The following is a 23862-nucleotide window of genomic DNA, read 5'->3' as shown; positions in this document are numbered from 1 at the left end:
GTTTGGGGTGCTTGAGGGAGGGACATTTCACCTGCTCAGACCGCTTCTTGAATCTGAAACACACTGGAACTTGCAAGAGTTACATGGTCCACCATGGTCCATAGGGAGCTAATTGCAACTGACATGAAAGACAACAATACATATCGAAATTAATATGACATCACCATTCATAGTTTCTGGCATCACATTGATATCATAACTTTTTAGAATTGTACTGTACTTTAAACACCATGAAATCAGCAAATTAATAAAATTATTTTAATATAAATGCAGGTGGGGATCAGGTGATAAATGCAAACCAAGCAGTAATTAGTAATGTGACAGAAGAGTTTATAACAGCGAATTTATTACCATATATAGAACAGAGGCATATGCATTCAGATAACTTCTTTGATATGGGTGGAATTCTTCTGCAGAATCTTACACTTGAAGCCCCGCCCCTTACAGATACTAAGATGGGCCAATGGTGTTTGAGACTTGAGGGTTCCTTAAACTGTTGTTTTAAACATTTACAACAAGCATAATCATTGGTGAGCATGCAGACTGAGTCTTTAATAGCTATCATACTCCTCCATGCAGTTTTCGGACAAACACCTATTTAATTAAAATTAAAGTCACTGCATTGAAAATAAATCAATGCATTAATTGTTTGTGGCTTTTATCCAGTTGACTGAAGCAAGCTGTTAAGTGTAGGGAGAAAGTACTTTTTTTGGTTGTTTGTATGGACTTTAAATAATTATAACAATAATACTACGACTACGAGTACTAAAACTAATAATAAACTACATGGCTTTTAGATTTGACAGGAAAGTTGTACTGAATGATAGGGCTGCCTGAGTGTTGAGGTGAATGTTTTTTGCAATGCAATGCTGACTACGTTCATGTAGTTTGTGTTTATGAAACAGTGCAAAACAATATTTAACCAAAAGATGCGAAGAAATTTTATTAAATATCGTCAACATCATTACTGTAATACGACTACTAATAAGAAGAATATTATGAACACAAGTCTAGCATGTTTTACATTTGCATGCAGAAAGTGGTGTAGACAAAGGAAAACGCGCAAATGCTAATCCAAGTGAAGATAGCACCGTGTTTCATTATTTTAAGATCAACAAAACTGCATGCACATGCAAGGGTGTAAAGCAATGTACACTGTATTTGTAGATGTAGTTAACATTATAAAAATGTGAGAAGGAGCTGGAAACAAAACTACAATTCTACCGATACAATTACACGAACAAGTAATAGTGCAAGCAGCGTTAAAACAAAACAAAACAAAACAAAACAAAAAGATAAAATGTAGCCTTCCGAGGTGTGTCTCCTGCAGGGTGTGGGGATGACGACTAGGTAAGAAATAAAATAACAAATAAGGAGATTCGAAAGTGCTCGTTCTCCCGAGGGCTGCGGCTGCAATACCTTTGATTGACACTGCATACCCCGAAGCTGAGCAACAAATAGCGGTGAATGTTGTAAGAGAGTCATTATACGAGAGAAAGTAACCGGCAATTTTTCCATATGCGTTAAGCTTAGTGGTCTAAGAGGGTAATTCAATACTATATAAGATAGTGTAATAGGGTGTATGGGGTGGAGACGCAGGGTGGGGTCAGGGACAGGGAGAGGCGGAGGAGAGAGAAAAAAAAAATCTACCCGAACTGAGCAACAACAGCGAGGGAGAGTCATACAGAGAAAACAGGCATTTCAAAGCGAAAGCTATGGTCTAAGTCGCCCCGAGAAAAGGAATTTAAATGAAAATAAACTGCCGGCGAAACCGTAACCCCACCCGGGCGCCCCCCTCCTCAGCATCTGTCGCTGCCACCGAGATGCACACGGAGGTTCCGAAGAACAAGAAAGTAAGTCCATTTCACATTTTCCAAATTGGGACACGGTTTTGTGTGTCAGCTGTCTAACTTCCCATGTGTTCAAAACATATTCGAAACCCGTATAGGTTAACACACTTCTGCTAGCCTGCAGGGGGACGTCTATTCTGTGTCATTGGAGCGTCGCCTGGTTTGGTGGGGAGGTAGCAATTTTGCAGCAGGTCAGTCGGACACGTTGTTAAAGCTGTAGTCTTGAAAAACGCAAGTATTCTTTGAGTTCAGCTAACTCGCCGATTAGCGCTTGCAAATCATTGCAGATATCAGCTCCATCGACCACAGGCTGTACAACTGTAAGCGTGCGAGAGGAAGGAAGCTCAGATGCAGCGACAGTGCGAGGCACCATCTTAAGCTTGTCTTAAAGCTACAGTACCGCCTCCAAAAAACGCTACTCTGGTCAGATACAATTGGTGCTCGAAGCGGAGGTGTGTGCTGGGGTTTTGATGGTCAATATCAAACTGTCATGTCTCAACTCAAGACCAGAGCTGGAAATCTATAAATAAACACGTGTTTACATTTCCAAATTATTATTATTTTCTATATAGATTTTAATTTATGTGTAATTTAGATGCAATAAAATTGTTTTTTATTTTATTTTATTTTATTTTGATGTACAGCTTGTACTGGATATATGCTTGCATGTGAATAGATTTTAATTTAATTTTTATATCATTCAGAAAACATTTCCACACCTTTCAATTGCAAAACAAAAGCAAGTCTCACAGGATTACTCAGGTTTATTCACATGAATTCAAAACAAGGTGAATTTTTTTTTTTAACAGTTGTCCTCTATGTAATGCTGACTGTAATTTTATGTCATAGCACACAGTGTCAAGTTTAAACACCTCATTTAAACCGTCATTAAGGAAATATATTGCCTGCAAAAGAAACCTAAATGCCCCATAACATTTATGGGGTGTCATTGTTTCAACTAGGCTGTTAATACCAGTAGACAATTGAAGGCATAGGTCTGATAAAGGCCCTTCAACTGGAATACAGGATGGGCAGTGTAGTCTAGCCAGTCCCCACAGAGAGCTGAGCGACCTGGAGGCAGTGTGGCTTTGTGGTTAGAGTTGCTTGGTGAGGAGGTAGTGTAGCATACATGTTGAAGCTTAGGGACTTGGTGGCAGTATGCAGTTGGAATGGTGAGCTGGCTAAAAGGCAGAATGTCTTGGTGGTTGGGAGGCACTATGTGACAGAGAGCCAAGGGGCTGTGAGGCTTTTGGACTAATGGGACTGGAAGGTCGGTATGTTTACAGTGGCTAGAACAGCAGGACTGGAATACAGTACACAATTAATAACATAAGAACATAAGAAAGTTTACAAATAAGAGGAGGCCATTTGGCCCATCTTGCTCATTTCTTTGGATTAATCCCAGAATCTCATGAAGCAGCTTCTTGAAAGATCCCAGGGTGTCAGCCTCAACAACGTTACAGGGGCGTTGGTTCCAGACCCTCACAATTCTCTGTGTCAAAAAGTGCCTCCTATTTTCAGTTCTGAATTCCCCTTTATCTAATCTCCATTTGTGACCCCTGGTCCTTGTTTCTTTTTTCAGGTCGAAAAAGTCCCTTGGGTCGACATTGTCAATACCTTTTAGAATTTTGAATGCTTGAATCATTCAAATTTAAATATATGTTGCAGCAGGTTACGGCAAAACAGAACATTTGAAAATCAGCATGGGGCAGTGTGGTTTTTTGGCTTGAGCTGAGAGGGGACTTGGACAAAATGACCCAATGAAAAGGGGATCACTGGCCTGAGAGACTCTTAATTACTGCAGAACCAGGACATAGAAGCCACCTGTTATTTCCATGGCAACAGTCACAGCTGGCTGCCTGGCCCAGGAGATTAGTGTTTCGAGGTCAGGGTTGAGGTGTTCATGGCAGAGGTGGGGACATCACTATCAGTGATGTGTTTTAGTGATGTATTAAGGTTTTAATTTTTTGCTGTTGTTTGTAGCAACATATGTTTAATTTCATATAGACCAGTATTATAATATAGACCAGTTGGAGCCAACAGGGTTGAAAGGTCATGCGTTCTCACACGAATGTCTGAATTAAGAAATGAAAGTCTACTCCTCAGCACTTTAGCTAAATTTAACTGTTAATTGATTCAACGATATAGTCTTTACTGTTGGAGCAACATAACCTGCAAGATTTCAAACACCCGAACAAAGGAAAGTTAAAGGAAATGTAAATTAAATGCACAAAAGCTGTATGCTTTTATTGCTTTACAAACTGAAATCAGTGAAGCAAATAAAAATACTGTGAAACGTCAGCTGCCTTTAAAATCCTTGTCCTTGAATCCTATTGCATTATCACAGTTATTACCCTACCTAACACATAGCCACATGATTACAGACACTCACAGTGTCAAGAAAAGAGCCCCCCACACACACCTCCCTCCCACACCTCCCTGGGTGTCCCGTTTCGTTATCAAATTGAGATTAGCTGTCAGCTTTTTGCTGGTGCACTGTCTCTTTAAGACAGGGTGAGCTGATTGAGAACAGGAGGCTGGCTTGGAGGATATGCATGGAAGGTCACAGCTGTGCAGGGCAGTGGGGGGGTGTAGGGGGGGTGTTCATGACAGACGGAGCTACACAACACAATTTCATTCATTTCAGAGTGGTCTCACTTTCCCATTATATAGAGAACTGGGGATAGAGAGAGGGCTGGCTGACATAGAAAATAACAGATCATTTGGGTGTGTTAAATTCTGGTGTCAAAGTAAACCCCCTAGAAGTAAGAGCGAGAATCTGCCCTCAAACACAGAATCCCTGTCTCTGTAGACCAATGCATCCCATTGTGGAATGGAATGGACCATTTCATGAAAATCAGGTATCAGATTTGTGCCATTGTAGTTGGTATGAGATTGCTAGACAACCCTTCTTTGATACACTTATGTGTATTTTCCACATACAGGGTATGAGTATGATGAGTTTCACTGTCTCCTACACTTTGTTTTCATAATTTAGTTAGGAAACTAAAAGTTACCTCTAAAGCATAACTTGCCAGTAATTCATGTATGAGTCGGCTTAATTTGTCCTTGATCAGACTCTCATTTTCACTTGTTCCAGTTCTCACCCTACATTGATCCCTTACCCTGTTGTACCAGACTCCTCTGTAGAAGAACTGTTGGACAAAGTTTCTATAGGACACACAGCAAGGCTGAGGGAAATGGGCTATAGGGCCAAGCTGGTAGCTCAGCTCTGAGCCTCTAATAAGGAACTCTTACTGGGACCTGCAACCTAGTCTCCTGAAGGATAATTATGGGATCCATTGCTATCACAGCAACCAATAATAAATTAAGTTATAGATGTGTGAAGCTGTGTCAACCATTGCCAGGCCTCAACCTAATCAAGTGCTGTTTTTTATTTCTTGTTTCCTACATTTTTGGGGATAGCTTGTTGGAAATTATTTTCGTGGTGGTCTCAGAACTTAGCAGTTAAGCTGAAATTGGGGTGGTATGAACGTTTGGTACGGAAGGGAAACGGGTACCCCCCCCCCCCCGATATGAAGCTGTAGGGGGAGTATTATACTGGGATTGCACACCCCCGCCTCCGCCCACTGTCCCCAAATTGACATCATGTGAGCCACCCCTGGCCCGTTCTCGAGGGGAGGGGAGCTTGCTCTGGAATCTGGGCAGAGAGATGTTAGTGGGTTGGGGGTTATCAGGGTCCCCTTCTCTCTGCACGGAGAGCAATGACAGCACCTACAGGGGCACTGCTTTGTGCTCGTGCTGGGAGGATCATGGGATTTTCACAGTTGAATTAAATATTCACATTGTTTTCAATTGTTGAAATTGAATTATTTTCCTATAGACTATAGAGCTGTTCTGTAAAGTAGAATGTATGTTATTTGTATTAGATTTTTGCATGATATTTTTTGGAGAGACATCTAAAAAAACTGTCTTATCATGTAAAGCCTTTCAACTGTTTTTTTTAACACTAAATTACTTTTATTTTTTAAGTTTTATTTTTTGTTCTAAAAAAGGTGTTAATCAGAAAATAGTAACAAGTACTCCAAATACTTCCCTAGTTGTGTTCAGCTGTTTGCTACTTTCACTTCCTTATTTTCCCTAGTTTCCTTTCAGGGGGTCAGATTCCTTTGGTGAGTTTAGGAGCGATCAGACACTGAGATCCTCAAGGATGCAAACGACATGGATCCACAACCGAACGACACATGGAATGAACAAAAACCCTACTTGTTTAAAAAAAACACACAGAAGTTGAAGAGAGATTTGTTATTTTTGTATGTCAATTGCAAGGCTCCTAATCCCCTCACCCTCTCTGTGACATGGTTAATCAGCCTGTGGCAAGAGAGCAGGGCGGGGCCCCACGTTCCGGTGAACTCCCTGTAGGCCCGGGAAGGGAGGAGTGGAACATTTTATGATTCAAACATGCGTGAAGCAGAGCCGGAGATAAAGTCGACTATCTACAGTATCTTCAATGCTGTTTGTATAACATCATAGAAAATGGATCATTGGTTTTATGAGTAATTGTATGAAGTAACTTAGGGATCGAAATAAGACTCCTATTGCATAGCAGTTCACCCATTCCAGGTTTTACTACAAGCTTGATTAGCCCCAGTGTACAGGTAACAAGCTCAGGAGTGTTCCTATTAAACTCGAACACTAGAGCTCTTTTGGTGTGTATTTATGACCTGCGGTATTTCCCTGTCCTGTTGTGCTATTCAGTCAAATGTCCAGTCGTGGAAGGACACTGCCCAGACAAACACCTGCATTAGCAAAAAAAAAAAAAAAAAAAAAAAAAAAAAACCCAAAAAACTCAAATATATACAGTGAATCTCTCTGTCATTTCTGCCCAGTGAGCTTCCTGTATCCATTGTACTCATACAGCCCTGCTCTTTGTACAAGAGAGTTGTACTCACACCCACTTCCAAACACTGCAGTCCCTTCATTTTAACAGTCTAGTATCACTCCAACCTCTAAACCATCTCCCTCGTTAGTTTAAAAACATGCAAACTCCTCTCCTTCTTGGTGTCACTGTAATTTGCACTCCTATCAAAAACACTTTTAACCATTGAGGTTCTCTTTCAACTACCACCCTCCACCACAGCTTCTATTATCCAAAACACTGAGAAACCCTCCCCTGCAGTGACACTGTGGGGTGCTTGGCTCAGCAGAGCACCTCTCTTCTCTGTTCAGTTTTAAGCCGCACTTGCAGAGCGGAATTGTGGCTTCTGTGGACAGATCCGGGGAGTGGTGTTGGCTCCTTGCTCTCTGGTCCGGGTGAATGGAGCTGCAGGGTAGATTTCCAGCCTGCTCCCGATTTGCTTCACAGCCTGGCTGGAGGGGGTGGGGTAGGTGGGGGCTGGGGGCTCAGCTGTTTCCTTCTCTTGCCAAGTTTCTATGGCAGCTACTCAGTACACTAAAAAGCTGTGACGAGGATGGGGTTCTAATCTGAAGGTTGTACATCATATTACAGTAAAACAACCCCAGTACCCCACGACGTTGCCTTTAAAAGCAGAGAAACATCATCCCGTGAAGTGAGTTTATTTTAGATGTCATGTCTTGGTTTTCTTTGTATATCTTTTTGGTATCATTTATGAATGATGTCATGAACAAATGCAAAAATGATTGCTTTGACACAAAATACTATTTGTTTCAATATTTAGAAATGTGTATATAACCACTGTCAATACTTAAATGTGTCCTCAGTATTAGCTGAATGTGTCTATGGTAATGGTGCACATTCTGTTCATATGACAACTCCCAATTTTGTGTCCATGTGTGAATTTATGGCAAGCCTCAAAACCTTATAACCAGCAAATGTCACTGCTCGTGCCTGGTGGGCGGCATGTTCTTCTGTATCTTAGACTTCACAAACTACTGATATTGTGTTTAAACAAGCGGCAATCATGAGGAATGACAAATACCTCTCAAAAGCATTTTAAACACCTAACAGACAAATTACATTAAAGTGTGTGTGTGTGTGTGTGTCTGTGAGTTTATGTGCACATGTTCATGATTACCCTACTAAGTTTCGTTGGGCACAGCTGCAGTGTTCAGGCACATTTGTTTGCAGATTTAATGATAGCCATCTGTCCAGGGGGTCCCGCCCTGCCTGTTCTCTACCACACCTCACAGCAGAATTTCCTCAAGCTTTCTGGCCCTGACTGTGGAAAGGTAATGGGCTACTGTTCTAGAGGCCTTTCCAGGATGAGGGCTCAAATAGACTGGTGCCTGAACCATTGGTCCTGGGGGGGGGGTGGAGGCAGTAAGGTAAATCGCTTCACAAATGCCTTGTATTGTTTCATTAAGTCCTAGATGTACCTAAGGGTTAAGGGGCCCTGCTGGCCTGTGTTCAGGTGCTGCACCTCTTTCCCCATGGAAAGCAGAGCAGCTGAGAACTTCTGTATATTAAATACTTTGCCAACATTGTCTGTTAAACCATCTTCACATAGAATAACCTTTTCGCTCCTCATTGCCTTCTTAATCGAGGGCAGGGCTCAAAACCAAAGACCACACATGCTCATGGTGTTAGTTTTGGCTATTGCTAGTGTAGTTTGATTTATTAGCTGAAAATGTATAAAAATGAAAAACCTTGAGGCATGCTGCATTTGGTCGGTCAGGCAGTGAGTTCTTATTTGTAAGGCAGGAAGTTTGAGCTGTGTATTTAGGCATCATCGGTACAACTTCTTGGGAGGATTCAAATCGAGGACACAGTAGCCTCAGTTTGGGCCCTTTATAAGCAAATTACAGGCAAATGACCCTCCATAATAAATGTGTTACATGGTCACTTTGCAAACAGTGGAACATTAGTTGTGGTTTGTGGCGGGCTAATGAAAGCTAAGAACATTTGTAACAATGAGTTAGCCAACCATACTTTCTTTTCCAGAAGAGTGCAACTACAAGGCGTTTACATCTGCCATCGTGTATACTGTGGAGCAGGCATGGGTAGAGGGGATCAGAGAAACTGTAGCAGTTCGTTCAGGCAGACAACAGCTGAATGCAGTCAGCACAGCTATCTTGGGGAAACATTGAACACACCCACAGTTCTTGACTCTTGGTACCATCACCCCACCCGTTAATTAAGGAATAAAGCACTGTTAGCGTTACAGATGTTTGCTTATACTGTTTTACTCTATTAAAGCATGATGGTATCTACCCCCCCCCCCCAGGAAATGAAATAAAAATGTCAATGGGACCTTTCCTGCTAAAACAATACACTTGATTTTATTGCGGTGGTTGCGGTTTATGACTTCTTACGACTTTCAAGTCTGTTGTTTTAAGAGGTAACTGATGAAGATTTACTTGTTGTATTTTTAAAGGTGTATCAACCAAGGCTATTTCTTACCTCATTAACATAACAACATTCTCTCAAGTCCCATGTTTTGCTGTTGATCTTTTTACTGACTCAAGTAAAGCCTGTTTTTCCTGCCATAACATTTTCACTTCGTATGTTACATGAAATTGAACCCCCCACTGAACCTTACAGTCACAGTATATGCTGTACTTTGAAAACCCTGCAGAGTGGTTGGAAAGGTGAAACTTACTGTTTTCTTTTCCATACTTTTTTTTTTTTAAATGTTCTATTGAAGATCAACCAGTAACCTCAATTCATGCCATCAAGCCAATAGCCTCTTTTCACACTGCAAAGCTACTTAACCCTGGATGCAAGGAACCAGCCAGGCTAGTCTGTGCTGATATGGGCGCCTGACCAACGGTTGCTATACTGTAACACAATGAAGCAGTTTTCCCCTCTATTACACCGGAGAGCAAAGGCCAATGTAGCGCTCCCTTTCAGGACCCCAAGATTAACAATTTGGCAAAAACGGGATTCAAACAACACTTGTAAGTCTTAGCCGGCACTCCACACAGATGTGCCCCCCACTGGGGACCCCCTATATTTCCATCTATACCATTCACACTGTGAATAAATAAACAAGAAATTTACATTTTTTTTAACAGAAAAGAAGAGCTTTTGATTTTAGATTGCAGTTTGAGACCCCCTTGCTTTCCCATCCCCCACCCTGACACACTCCCCTTCTCACTCTCTTTCTCTCACTCTTCTTTTTCAGAGCACAGCCAATCCCAAGGATTCCTTTCCCAGCAGCACACTGACGCCTGAGGGGATGCCAGCCATAGAAGTCAAGCTGGAGCCCATAGAACCGGGAGCTTCGGTGAGTGAGTGAGCCAGACCTGAGCAGTGGATCCCAGCATGCGCTTCCTGCACAATGGGGTGGGGGTGATTAGTGGGAGCTATGTGACGTTAACTCTGAAGGATGGGGGATATGTGCTGTTTAATGGACTGTACATCACTTTGAAGAGGATGTACTGGGGCATTCCATCTTTTGTCCCACACATCAAATAATTGCAATAGAAAGAATGCATACTAGAATGACACAATTGATGGTAAAAGGTTGTTTGAAGTCTTGTTTCATTGGTTTATTTTACAGAAAGAGCAAATACGCTAGTAGTTTTTTTTTTTGTTTTTTTTTTCAAATTGGGTGGCAACTTCTATTTTCTATTATCATACAAAGTATGTTTCAACATTGCTTATACAGTATCTGAGTGTGTATGTACACAGACAAGTGTTATTATCTGAACAGTGCCTTTACAAACAATGCTGCAGTGTATTATGAGACATTCCATATTTTAAAGACCTTGGCAGGAGTCTTGTTGTGTAAATCGGTTTAATGCAGTAATTCCCAGGCACAGAAAGTAACACCATTCACAGCTGTCCAGAACTGGAACCCTGTACTTAATGAACACAGCATTTTCATCTCCCTAGAATTGCTGCCTTGCACCCTAATGAGCACTTATAAATGTATATATTTTTTTTCTGGTTTTGCCAGTAACAACTTTAAAACAAGTAGCTTCATTATAAATTCTAGCTGAATATTATAGGGTTAGCACAGCTATTTCCATGGAATTCATATGAATTTCCAGCCTTTGCATTGAAGCGGTACTCTCATTTCAATTGACAGCTAATGAAAGACCACTTTGGTGACCACAATACCAAAGCAAATCAGAATATTATATCCTGCATTTCTACAGTGATCTTCTCACAGAACCATGGGAACAAACTTTCCTGAACACTCCTCTGTGGAATCTGCAGCATCCCAGCCAGTTGCCATAGAAACCAGCCTCCAGCAAGCTTTGTATAGAAACTGAAACCAGCCCCACCCCCACCCACATTTACACAAATGTTCACCCATGCAGAGTTTTGTGGTTACACTGGGTGTGGCCTGGGGGCGCTGAAGTTTTTTGGGTACTTGCCTGACCCCTCACCCCCCTCTAATAGCAAATCATCCTTCTTTGTCCTCGACTTTCCTAATTGTCTGTAGAAATGGAATCCGCTCACTGCAGCTGAGATGGTACAATCTCCTGTGCTCTGTCTCTGCAGGCATTTGCAATTGAAATGCATAGTGATAATGTTTTTTTTTTTTTTTTGCCATATTAGTTAATGTGCTACGTGAGTAACACACAGGGTGTATGGCCTGAGAAATGTTTAGGTTGTGCTTGTGCTTTGGAAATGTGATCATGTGTTCTTGGGTAGGTCCAAGCCATTTTCTAATAATGGGAAATGCTGACCTCTAAGGGTGTGACGATACAGTGGACTATCAAAGCTGTTAACTATGTGTCTTAATGGGAGGGAAACCTTTGGAAGGCGATGAGAAGCTTGCATTAAGGGCTGAGAGGTAGCTGGTATGTACCCAAGCTTCTGTCAGTTTCAGATGGACTGTCTCTTAAGCAGAGACTCATGCTTGCTAGCATTGGCTAGCACTTTCATATTTACCTATATCCTGAAAACTGCATTCAGTAACCTGCTGTGTAGTAATTCCTCCAAGCACTTGACACTTAACATTTTCTGCATATTATTCAATAGGCTGCAGATGCAGGTTGACCTCCTTTTGAGGTTAATGCACCAGGACAAATTGCACAGTGTTTTCATGCTTTCTCTCCTGACGTGGCTCTACCCTGGCAGTCCTCTTCAAAAGACCATTCACAAGTAACATGGTTATTTGCCTAAGAGCCGTCAGCTTCTGTCTAAATCTGTACTGACAGAAATATAGCCAGTTTCTGTCCCTCTTGCATCGATCAGGTTTTTAAATAGACATGCCTTTTGCAAACAACTGAACAGCTTGACAGAACTTTACTGCACTGCACACAGGGCATTTTACATGCAACGACATTATGAAGCTCGGCAGAACTGCTGCAACTGAACGTATAAAGGTCATAGCCCTTTCAGGACTGTCAAGCTTGCAATAGAAAACTTGGTTTGTTTGGGACTGGGTCAGTTGTTCCTGCAGCTTACCAAGAAATCGTTTACGATTATTTTAAAGACAGAATGATGATGACAGCCTGTAACCGAGATGAACTGAATAAACCCTGCAATGAGTGTTTCAGGATGGTGTTTCTTTTTAAAATGAAGCCATTTCAACATTGACCACCTTTGAGAAATTTGAAGCCATTCTGTAGAGTTCTCGTGTGTGTGTGTGTGTGTGTGTGTGTGTGTGTGTGTGTGTGTGTGTGTGTGTTTGCAGCCAGCCAGCCAGCCAGCCAGCCAGCCAGCCAGCCATGAGCCCACACCAGCTGGCAGTACTGTCAGGGAATGTGCTTAGAGACAGGCAGGGAAATGAGGGCCCTCCTGGACAGACTGAGAGGCTGTTTGCTTACTGGGCGGCACGTACACTCAATCAGAGGTGCTCACTCTGACACTAATTACTCACTGATGGTCTTACCAGAAAATAATGTTTTATATATAAATATATATAGGGTAGGTGGGGCTGACAGTGTTAAAAGGCTACGGTTTCATGTGATTTGAAAGGGAGGCTGTTCATACAGACAATCTCAATGCAGCTCAGAGCCAGGTAAAGGCAGTTTTAGAGAAAACGATAGTAGCACAATATGGGGAAACAGAACTGGCAACTGGCAACAAATAGTAGGGGAAATGCCAGCAAATCTATTGTAATGACATTTGTAGCTACTCTTTAAATACAGTAAGAACTAGGTTTTAAAACCCTTTTTAAAAGGTATTATTATTATTATTATTATTATTATTATTATTATTATTATTATTATTATTATTAAGTTTAGCAGCCATCTGGTTGCAGCGAGAGGTAAAAGGGAGTTGAGGGGAAGAAAGAGATTCAGCAGAAGCTTCATCCCAAGAGGCTGGAGAGGGAGAGGGAGGGAGAAAAAGATGGAAGCTAGAGCTCTGACATATAGTGTTAGTGAAAGTGAGAAAGAAGAAAAGAAAAAAAAGGTTTGCGTTGGTGTTGTTGCTATGGGGTGAAAAGAGGGGGAGGATTTGACGTGTGAGGAGAGATGAAGGATCGCCACACTCCAGAAGGGAGGGGAGCTGAGAAAGTAGGGAGGGAAATGGTGGGAGTGGTTGAGAAAGAGTGTGTGTGTGTGTGTGTGTGATATAGAGATAGTGAGGGTGAGTAAAGGGGGAGACACAGGGCGAAAGGAAAGGAATGTGAAGAAAGAGAAATTAGGGAAGAGAGAAAAGAAGAAGGGTGTGAGTTTGAGAGGGCAGGGAGAGACTGAAGTGTAAGAGATGGAGCGAGACAGTGAGCTAACACTGTCTAGTTGCCATGGCAACCAAAGGCCTTTTCCACCCACTCCCCTCTTTCTCTGTTCTCTCTGCTGACAGTGCTGTGTGGCTGAGAAACAGGAAGTGGGCTCTGTGCTCAGATTTCGAGTCTGTCTGCAAACGCACAGTGCAGACCTCGGTCACCAGGGAGTGGGGGGGTTGAGACAGACTGAGATTAAAGGAAACCGGAAACCGCACATTCTCACTGTCTGTCTGTCAGGGCATCGAAGAAGTGTGTGTGTGTGTGTGACACGGTAAACTAGCCCCTCCACACTGGAGCTGGGCTGTGGTACTGTAAGCTGGGAGCCATACATTTCTCTTCTAAGGCAGATGAACCTCCAGGATGGTTTGTCTGCAAAATGGGAAACTTCATGATTAAAATGAATCAGGATTTATCTGGTGTATTTTCACAGTTGTAATACTTTCACAGGAAAGCTCTGGGTTTACATATAGTTGTCATGGTGATCTACTTTATCATGATAAAGCTAATTTTGTTTTTATAGCCTTAGCGGGTGATGTATATGAGTGTAAAAACGTTTTAACAAGTACGGATTTGCAGCCTTGTCTGTTTGTCTGCCAGTCTGACAGCTCCAGCCTCCTTCATTCCCAAGCCACTGTTTTTGGTTGTTAGAAAAAGAAGCACCTTGAGCTCAGAAGTGCCAACAAATGAGATTACCTACAACTGCAATAGTATTGTCAATTGTGTTTTAAAAAATAAAATCCCCCTTTCAGGGAGGCTTGGCTGAGATTCGGAAACTCATTTGGAGTGCTAATGAAGGGAGAGGCTCTGTTGCAGCTGGGTAGGACTGAGAAATCAACATGGCCAGCGTTGAGTCTGGGATTCAAACCAAAGCTATAATGTTATGTTTCCGTCTGCACCTTTAAAAGTGGGATAAAAAGTACCTTTCCTCCCATTTCCATTTTACAACCTGATTGTCAGCGCTTCCAACCGCAGTCACAATACAATCAGATTTAAATAAAGGTCAGAGGCAGTAATAATGGGGGTTTATAGACTTTAATGTCAGTTGTGTAGAAGTAAGACCTTGATTAGCACTGATTTTGTATTAGTTAACATTAGGTAGTCCAAGATTAGTTCTAATCTGTGAAAATGGAGAGCTGTGCTACATTGAGTAAATTTACATTAGGGACATGTATACTTCAATTAGTTTTTACTGATATGTAAACAAGGAAGACTTGTGCATTATATGTTGTGTCCAACTGCACACATAGTTAATGATCAGCTCAGCAGGCTGATTGATATTTGTTCTGCAAACATAGTGAATATGCTTGGCATAGTAAGCATTAAAAACCTGTACCTGTGTGCCTTAAGTATCAGTGGGTTCATTCAAGGAGGTCTGTTCCATAATCTAAACATTGATGGATAAACATACTGCCTATATTAGTACTGCTGGTATGTTCCCCTGGGGACAAAATACATTTTAAAAGAGAAAGGTGTGTATTAAAGGTATTGCTTTTGAAGCCTTGTGAAAGGAGTCAGATTGAGTTACTCGAGCTATCAGAGAGCTTGGAAGGTGACTGTTGCTCTAACTGGTAACTATGTCAACTAACTGGGCTGTAAACAAGATCCACAGAAACATATGGAAGACAGTAAAGAGCACAATACAAGGCTGCGTTTTTTTCACCTTGACTACGCTTCAGTATTTGTCTTTTATATAAGTAGAATAAATTAACGTGATTACAGGGACGCTGCAGCTTTACAACCAGTATAGTTTTGTTGTTGAATATTTAACTAGAAGGCAAAGTGCATTGGAAATGTGCCATATTACTTTCCAGCCCAGCCAGGTTTTGTGTGGTGCCTCTGTGAGCTGTTTCCTCGTGGGTTGGGTGGGGCAGGCAAGAGCAGACAGACATTGCTCCTCTGGACCACACCCTTCCTCACACAGCCTGCATATCCACCAGCAGCATATCAACACTGAGCTGGAATGTTCCCTGGAACCAGGAACCAGTACTCTGCACAGATCAGAGATAATAAGCAAATTGTTATGACAGTATCTGGTAATGAGGAAGGTGTACTGTACAGTAAAAACAGACTGGAATTGCATTCTTGCATGGATAATGCATTTTTTTTTTTTTTTGCAGACTTGGTGAGTTCTTTGCATACAATAGAAATAGAAGGGGATGATTTTGCAGTGTTGGACTCTATGGATTTTTATGGTTTCATTCTTTTTATAGTAAGCAAACCTACAACATGCATTCATTAACACGTTACCGTTTTCAGTACCAAAAAAACCCAACCCATTTGCAATTATTTTCAAATCCAATCCGAGTACAAAAATGAATCTTCAGTGAATCTACACGTTATTTATTGCCGGCACTTCTCTCTCCTTCCCTCCCTCCTATTCCACACCCACCTTACCCTCCTGCTGTTTCTTGTCTCCCACTCTCCATTTCTGTCACCCTCATTCCTCCCTGTATCTTTTCTCCTCGCTGTACCTCACAGTACGAGCGGGCGGCAGAGACAGCCCAGCCAGCAGAGGGCGCCGTGAAGATGGAGTCCTCGGCTTCCTCATCCTCACCCCCACCTCCCCCGCTCTGTGAAATCAAAGCGGAGCCCCCGGAGGAGCTGCTTTCCAGTGACCAGACCGAACCCGTTGACCTGTCCCTGAACAAGCCCCGTCCCTCGCCTCCAGTCTGCTTCACTCCTTCAGTCACGCACAACCCCCCACCCCTCACCATGGGCTCCACTATCCCCGCGGTCCTCTCCCCTGGCTCCATCCTGGCCTCCACACAGGGGGCGGACGGCCAGCAGATCCTGCATGTCATCCACACCATCTCCTCCGTCAACCTGCCCAGCAAGATGGGCGGCCTGCAGACCCTCCCGGTGGTGGTGCAGTCGATGCCCGTGGTCTACAGCACGTTGCCCAGCGACGGACTGACAGGCTCCATCACAGTGCCCCTCATCGGCAGCGACGGCAAATCCGAGGGATCGGGTAAGAAGCACGTCTAAGAACCAGGCGTTATTCATATACAGTAGTGTTAGGAGACAACAAATAATTTACAGCAAGACTAGGAGTGCGGGTTGAGTTGGCCATTTTTCCTCACTCAAACCTCTTACTTAGTTACTATTTTGATTACCCTGAATAGATAACTATCTCTCCTTCAATGAGCAAGACAATTTTAATGAGCAAGACATGTCACCAGTAGAATGGCATCCCTGAAATGTTCTCCTTTTTCTAGGAAAGCAGCACAGCTGGGGATGGGGAGTTTGTTGCCGGATAACTTCACTCAGACTGCTTGCTCACTAAATCTCTTGGTATCCCTGAGTCTCTTTAAAAATATGCTAAATCATTTGTCGTTGCCTTAGTATGTTCCCGTATTGTATTACATTCATGGAGTCCCATAAGTCAGTATTGTCAAGATGTTTTCAATATGATGGCCCTCTTTGTGGAAACTGATTACTTCTGACTTCTGTTTTGTTTCCTAAGTCATTGCTGCTGCTTGTAGTGAGGAATGTAAACAAACAGTGAGAAGTACACTAACTGCATTGAACTCCTCTCTGCCATTTACACTGATTTGAGAAACGTATACCCCGATGAGATCTCAACCGAGAAATGCTCTAAAAACCCAGCTATGGCTTTTCAGGGTATTAGTTCAGCCCCTTACACTGCAGCACAGTCTAGGCACATACTCGCATAAAAGAAGATATTCATTCAGGAATTGCGTAAGTAAACCCCAATCTAAGCAGAATGTAATAATAATAATAATAATAATAATAATAATAATAATAAATTGTATTCCAATCTGTTTTTGTTAGAGTGTAATGAGTTGACTATCTTCTTCCGTGACCAGTAATTAGGCTTTAATAGTCTGAAAATGGACCATTACTTAGGGATACATGAACAGTAGCCAGTGTGTTCTTACCCCCTCAAGGAAGCCTTTCATCTTGTGTTCTGGAGGGGGTGGTCTTGTTCGGTCAGCTGGGGTGGAGCTGGCTTCATTCTGAAAGTTTCTCAGACTAATAATAGCTTGCCACTCCATGTCCTGTAGGTACTTAATTGTAAACTTGGTATTATTCATTCATATTAATGGCCTCAAGTTAAGGTTTCCCCCGTGAAGATATTCTTGTATTTGATTGCTGCTCTGCTGGTGTGGACCTGCTTTTCACTTCAAGTCATGCATTGCATTGAAAAAAATAGAAGTGACAGGAAAAGAGCAGACTGGTTACTGTACTGAGAAGACTAGCCAAAGCATGAGGCTTCAAGCAGTTTGAGTTCTTATTTAAAACTCACTTGGTGCCACATAGCGCTGTGCATCTCATATTAAGGTCATTTCCAGAGAATATTGTCGGGTTGAAGGTTCCCAAGGACTGATTTGTGGGGCTGTGTTTGAGTTTCTCCCCTGTCTTCCCGCAGTTCGGATCAAGCCTGGGTCCGCCTCCCCGGTAGAGATCAACAGCGACAGTGACACAGAGAGTGGCACAGAGACCAGTGCCACTTCCTACCACCCATTGCATTCTGGGATAGGGTAAGTGTGTTATTCCCCCCGGCTCAATTCAGCAACTATGAAACTGTCATAAAATGATTACTAACCTTTAAAAATAAAACAGCCTGGTTATTGTTTTGATGTTGAGCTTTTTCTTAACTTTCTGTGTTACAGGTATTAGGACCCCACCTGGGCCTGACACTTGCATCTTGTTCTGCACATATGAGTCTGTGTTGGGTCAGATGGGGATCCAATTGCCTGTAACACAGGAAGTGTTAACAGGGAGCATAAACCAAATACTAAATCTTAAGAGTCAAAATGAAAATATAGTATGGGAAACAAAACCAGGAGTGATTTTACAGTTAAAATCTGTCTTTGACTTATTTTGTCAAATTAGTGGTGCTTGAGGACTCAAATATGTTTGTTTATTTATTTATTTATTTATTTATTAGAAATTCCCACTCACGTTTTTGCCACAACAGTTTTGGGTTAATGTTTCAATTGTACAGTTATTGTTTCTCACTACAGTACATCGTGTGCTAGGTCTGATATGTACCCAAAGACACCCAGTGCATGGTTTACACCACACATAACAGGGTTAATAACACTGCAGTTTTATTGAACACCTCCCCAGCCTGCAGGCTCATAGGCCTGCCCTGTTTGAAGGGTGGTTGTCATGGTGTCAGTACACAAGGGGGTGGGTGGCCGGTGCCAGCCTCCCTGTTTGAAACAGGTAACCCAGGTGGGTGGACTAGCGAGTGGTTTTCTTTGTCTCCTGTGTAAATGGGGGGTATGGGGTATAGAGTCTGGCAAGGTTTTAAACTGCAGGCTTGTGCTCGGTGTTCAGTGGTTACGTAATCGAGGAGTCTGCTTGCTGCCTCCACGCCCTGCTGGGGATTGGGAAAGAGCAGCAGGCTGGACTAGAGCCAGCAGTGAAAAATACAAAGCACTGCAAACACATACAAGCAGCGCCCTCTGCTGTCACCATGGGAGTATTACACTCTTTATCTTCCAGGGTAAACATTGGGTAGACAAGGGGAGTTAGTAAGGAGTTAGTAAGGAGCTTCAAATCACACACACACACACACACACACAATAATAAACAATAATACATTTTTTTCTGTAAGGTGCTTTGAGTTTAGGATCTGCTCCTCCGTTCTAGTTGCTGGTCATAGACAAAAAAAAACAAAAACAAACAAACACACACAATATTGAAAAAAAACATCATGAAGGGGACATTCAGCTCAGACCTGCGGTCAGTTATAATTATAATTACAATACAGACGAATTGTTTGCTGAAAGTGCAATTCCAGTGCTGTTTTGTTCAGTTACAGTAAAAATTGCAATTCTAATTACAGTTCTACTAAAAAGTAACATAAACAACTACACAGATTAAAGTGTTTACTATATTTATTGTAAATAGCCAAGAAATAATTGTAGGTACAAATATAAAAACATACTACCGGTATATAACTTAAAAAAAATAAATTAAATAAATTAAAGCAAATGGGGTCACCAGAAGTGATAAAAATACAAGAATAACAATCGAATGACAGGTATGGCGTAATTGAACTGTAATCGATCAGTTATATGGTATATTTACAAATACAATTGCTCAGGTGTGCCACAGTTCAACTACAATTACAGTGAATTACAAATTGCACAATTACAGTTAGAATTGTGCCCAGGTCTGATGCAAACAAACTACAAGTAACATTCCATTTGAAGCAACTTGCTGTTTACTGTCTGCATCAACATTAGATTTATACATTGTCGAATGTGATGATGCACTGTCAGTTTTACGCCTGTTTTGGATCCAATTAATTCACAGCAACTTCAAATCACTAAATCATTTATTTAGTTATTTACCTGTCCTGCATATACAGATCTTTGAAAATTACAAGCATATGTTTTCCATAGACCTGCTTCATTGTTTGGGGATAGACTGAGTTCTCTGCCTGGATTGTCAATAAGTTATTGGCGGGTCGTCCTGGGAATTCTCTCCCAGCAGCGGGAGCCAATCCCATGGCATTCCTCTGAGTCATCAGCTATGTATAGCCCGGCAGTCAGAGAAGATCAGTAAGAGACTGGGAGGTGTGTTGCTGGAACGTTATCCTGTAGAACACCGTACACTCTGTGAGGTGCAGGGGATGGGAAACGACATGAGGACCACTGCGATATGTAGATCTAATAACTTTAAACTGAATCCACACTGTTCCACCAATTAGCCTTCAATCTGTGAGCTGGTGGCTTTTAGCTGCTATGCCCATGGACTGTGGGATTAAAGAGGAACTTGGTACAGGTATGTGTTATCTTAACTAATGTATTTTTCTTGTTCTTTAGAGTCCTTTTTTTTGTTTTCTGTTTTCGTCATCACATCCTGGTAACTTTTTAAACCCTAAAAGCACCCCTGTGTCCTCAGTGCAGCTCTGAAACGGTGTAATCTCCAAGTACAGCTGTTTTGTCATTCACCTGTCCCCTTGCAACACTGCCCCCTAGTGGATGTGGGCCAGGTAATGGTTCCGCTCTTGGAATTATGAAAGCTGTATTAGGGCCATGTTTTTTTTTTCTCACTAATTTGCCTCAATATAAAAGAATCTGGGGTTGTTGTTTTTCATTGTGTTTCTCTTGACCAGTCCTCTGTGCGCTCCTCTCTCAGCTCCACCCCACACCAGCAGGCCCCAGGGTCTCCAGAGATGAAGAGGAGGCGTGTCCACCAGTGTGACTATGACGGCTGCAACAAAGTGTACACCAAGAGCTCTCACCTGAAGGCACATCGCCGCATACACACAGGTACACACTCCCTTCAGAGCTCCTCCATCTGCTGCTGTTTTCGTCCGGCTCGAGCGCCACTGAAGGGACTAGACCTTTAGGGATTTATCTGTCATCCTTTAATGGAACAGTAAGTTGTTATTGTGCCTTGCTCGGAATGCAGACCCTGTGCTGGGGGCATAGTGGAGGTGTCAGCTCCTTAGAATGTTACATTTATCTCTAGAACCTGTGCGACTCGGTTGGAACTTGGTAAAGACATTCTGAGAGTATCAAGATATGGGGATGTAAGGAGGTGCCTCAATACATACATGTGTGTCAACTGCTTTTTATAGCTATAATGAGGAACCTGTCCGTAAGTCTCACTTCCATTTTGACATGTTTGACAGGTGGATATAGGACCTGATGGCTACTTTTGGAAGTTTCTGATGGCTTTAATATTCTTGTTTAAGTCAAAATTCTCCAGAGGGGAGCGCTGATTCTTGGCTTGATTTTCAAAAACAGCAGCTGTATATCATTTAACAGTAGGCAGTAGGAGAGCCAGGTATGTGTTTAATAGAATATAAATATATATATAGGGTAGGTTTTTTACAACATCTATTAAAAGTACATGAAGTACTGTACTTGTTTTACATTGAAATTAGTGCCCAGTCCGCAACAGGAACAAAATGTGGAATTAGAAATCATACAAGACCTGCAACATTTATTTGCATAATACTTGATTTAACTGTGCACAGCCTATACTGGGCTCTGCAGTTCTTTACCTGGGTGTCCCTGAGTCAGGCAGGGATTTAACCTGCAGCTCTTGCTCTAGCGCCCTGCTCTCACGCCAAGGCCACACTTCCTCGCCTCGTCTTCAGTGATAGGCTGACTGCTTGGCAACCCATTTGGGTTCAAATGTCATTGTAGACCCCAGAAGGAACATACAAGTAGGACAAAGGTGTAGACACAAATTGTTTGATTTGCATAGTTGTGTCTTGTGTGACAGGCTGTTTATGAAAATGACTTCACTTCAAAACTGTATTATTATTATTATTATTATTAGTTTATTTAGCAGACGCCTTTATCCAAGGTCGACTTACAGAGACTAGGGTGTGTGAACAACTGTGCATCATTTGCAGAGTCACATACAACAATGTCTCACCCGAAAGGTGGAGCACAAGGAGGTTAAGTGACTTGCTCAGGGTCACACAATGAGCAGGGATTTGAACCGGGGACCTCCTGGTTACGAGCCCTTTTCTTTAACCACTGGACCACACAGCCTCCTGAACACAATTAACTGTCATGAGTGTTCTGGGAGGCGTACACCGCTATAGGAAGCAGCTTTTAGGTTGTAAACACCCCCCTCCAAAGTATGACCTAATACCTACATTCAAAACTATAAGAAACCATGAGTCAGGCAGGCACACACACATACACTGAATACAATACAAATGCAAAGAAATGCCACTTTCCAGGTGAAATTACCAAGCAAGTGGAACACAAACTGAAAACATGGCTTGCAAACAGATCTTTCTTTAACCAAGTGTAACACCACATCACGTTTTAAAATAAGTTTAGTATAACGTTTTTCTTTCATAACTGAACATTTGAGACTATAGCGAATGGAATACCCAATCTAAAAGAGTTACAGATTTTTTTTTTTTTTTTTTTGTTAGCTACTATCACATTAAGTAGTCTATGTAATGAGGAAGTGTTTCTGGGCTAAGTTGAATGTACTTGAGTCTGTCAATGCATGTGAGCAATGTATTATTCATGCAAGTGAGTGTTTAATGGAGGGTACTTCAAGTTCTGGATGACAAATATGCCCACAATCTGTAACACCCACTTTTGTCTTTCCTATGCTTGTGTAATGCATATAATCTAAATCGATAAACAAAGGTCATCTTGTTTTCAGAATGGCATGTACATTTCCTCTTTCATAGATCTTAGGTCTTTGCTAATCGGCAATCTGAGCCGTATGGTTGGTATGTTTCATGAGAAAAGTAATCTTCTTAAACCTGCTTATCAGTTACGGCATGTGTGGTAAGTGAGTAAGCACTGTCACTGTATATACATAAACCTGCTGTAAATTGCTGCCCACTTGTATGAATTTGGCAGGTTTCTCAATGAATGACATTTTCTCACCCACATGTTCACTGTGGCAGTCAAGGTGAAATAACCTGCAAATCACTGGTTAGACTGTGGCTGACATGGAGTGGGATATGCCAGTCTTCCTGTGGAACCAGGGCTGAAGACAATGCTTACAGTCATAGCTGCTTTATCAGGACTGCTCGGGAGAAGGAAAAATGAAAAATAATTAAATCACATCATGATTAAATGTTAAATATTAAAATACGGGTCAATGTTTCTTTGCAAAAGCAGCCTGAGAAACCACAGGAGATGCCTCCTTCAATGTGATTTACACAATTTATGCAAGTCACAGTGCAATCACATGCTCACTACTCTGCGCTACACCTGTCTTGCTCTGAAAAGCAATCTCCGTTCATCATTTGAAAATACTGTATCCCAATTAAACGACATAAATAGAATTGAGACGAACTGGCTCCCAGAGTTATATCCCATTTAAGCAGCAATCCCGATTCTCAGTCTCCCTATTAGGTGGCGCCTACTATAAGATATTGTTGTTGGAAGTGTAATGGGCTTCTGTTGTGAGCAGCCTGCAAGCTGAACGACTCTAACGCAGTTCTCTGTCTTGCGATTCAGGGGAGAAGCCATACCACTGCACATGGGAGGGATGCACGTGGAAGTTTGCCCGCTCCGATGAGCTGACGCGACACTTCCGCAAGCACACCGGGATCAAGCCCTTCCGCTGCTCCGATTGCGACCGAAGCTTCTCGCGCTCCGACCACCTAGCTCTGCACCGGCGCAGACACGTCATGATGTGATGGGTGGGGCCTCTGCACACACCACGCCCACATGGGGACAGCTCCACTTGCCCTGGGGGAGGGAGGGAATTGTCAGCTGTACTGAACTGGAGGGGTAAAGACCGTGACTCCACCTGTTTCCTGAAGTGGGTGGGTCCTGCAGGAAGGAGGCGGGGTTTGTATCCGTTAGCAACGGGAGTGTTCTGGTCCCCTCTGCTGTCAAAGATGCTGGCCTGTGTGTCACTCAGCAGTTGCCATCTTCATTATTTTGGAAACTAAATTGAAACCAGTAGGAGTGAGTAGATAAGGAAAGGGCAGGGCCAAACAACAACAACAACAAAAA

At 42.3% G+C, this 23862-nt stretch overlaps 1 protein-coding gene across 2 annotated transcripts; it reads left to right on the top strand.

Annotated features, from left to right (window-relative positions):
• Positions 1-1607: 1607 nt before the first annotated feature.
• On the top strand, positions 1608-23862 carry LOC121318745 (Krueppel-like factor 8). 2 transcript variants are annotated; one of them, XM_041255755.1, is made up of 6 exons: positions 1608-1853; positions 9917-10018; positions 15902-16391; positions 17814-17925; positions 20543-20676; positions 23359-23862. In XM_041255755.1, exons 1-6 carry the CDS (start codon positions 1749-1751, stop codon positions 23538-23540), a joined length of 1125 nt encoding a protein of 374 aa, XP_041111689.1. In that variant the 5' UTR covers positions 1608-1748; the 3' UTR covers positions 23541-23862. The 2 variants fall into 2 exon arrangements, with proteins under 2 accessions (XP_041111689.1, XP_041111688.1); XM_041255754.1 differs by lacking the exons at positions 1608-1853; positions 9917-10018 and adding an exon at positions 15532-15632.

The sequence above is a fragment of the Polyodon spathula genome, chromosome 7, assembly GCF_017654505.1.
Source record: "Polyodon spathula isolate WHYD16114869_AA chromosome 7, ASM1765450v1, whole genome shotgun sequence".
NCBI lineage: Eukaryota > Metazoa > Chordata > Actinopteri > Acipenseriformes > Polyodontidae > Polyodon > Polyodon spathula.
This window is presented reverse-complemented; position numbering and strand designations above follow the sequence as displayed.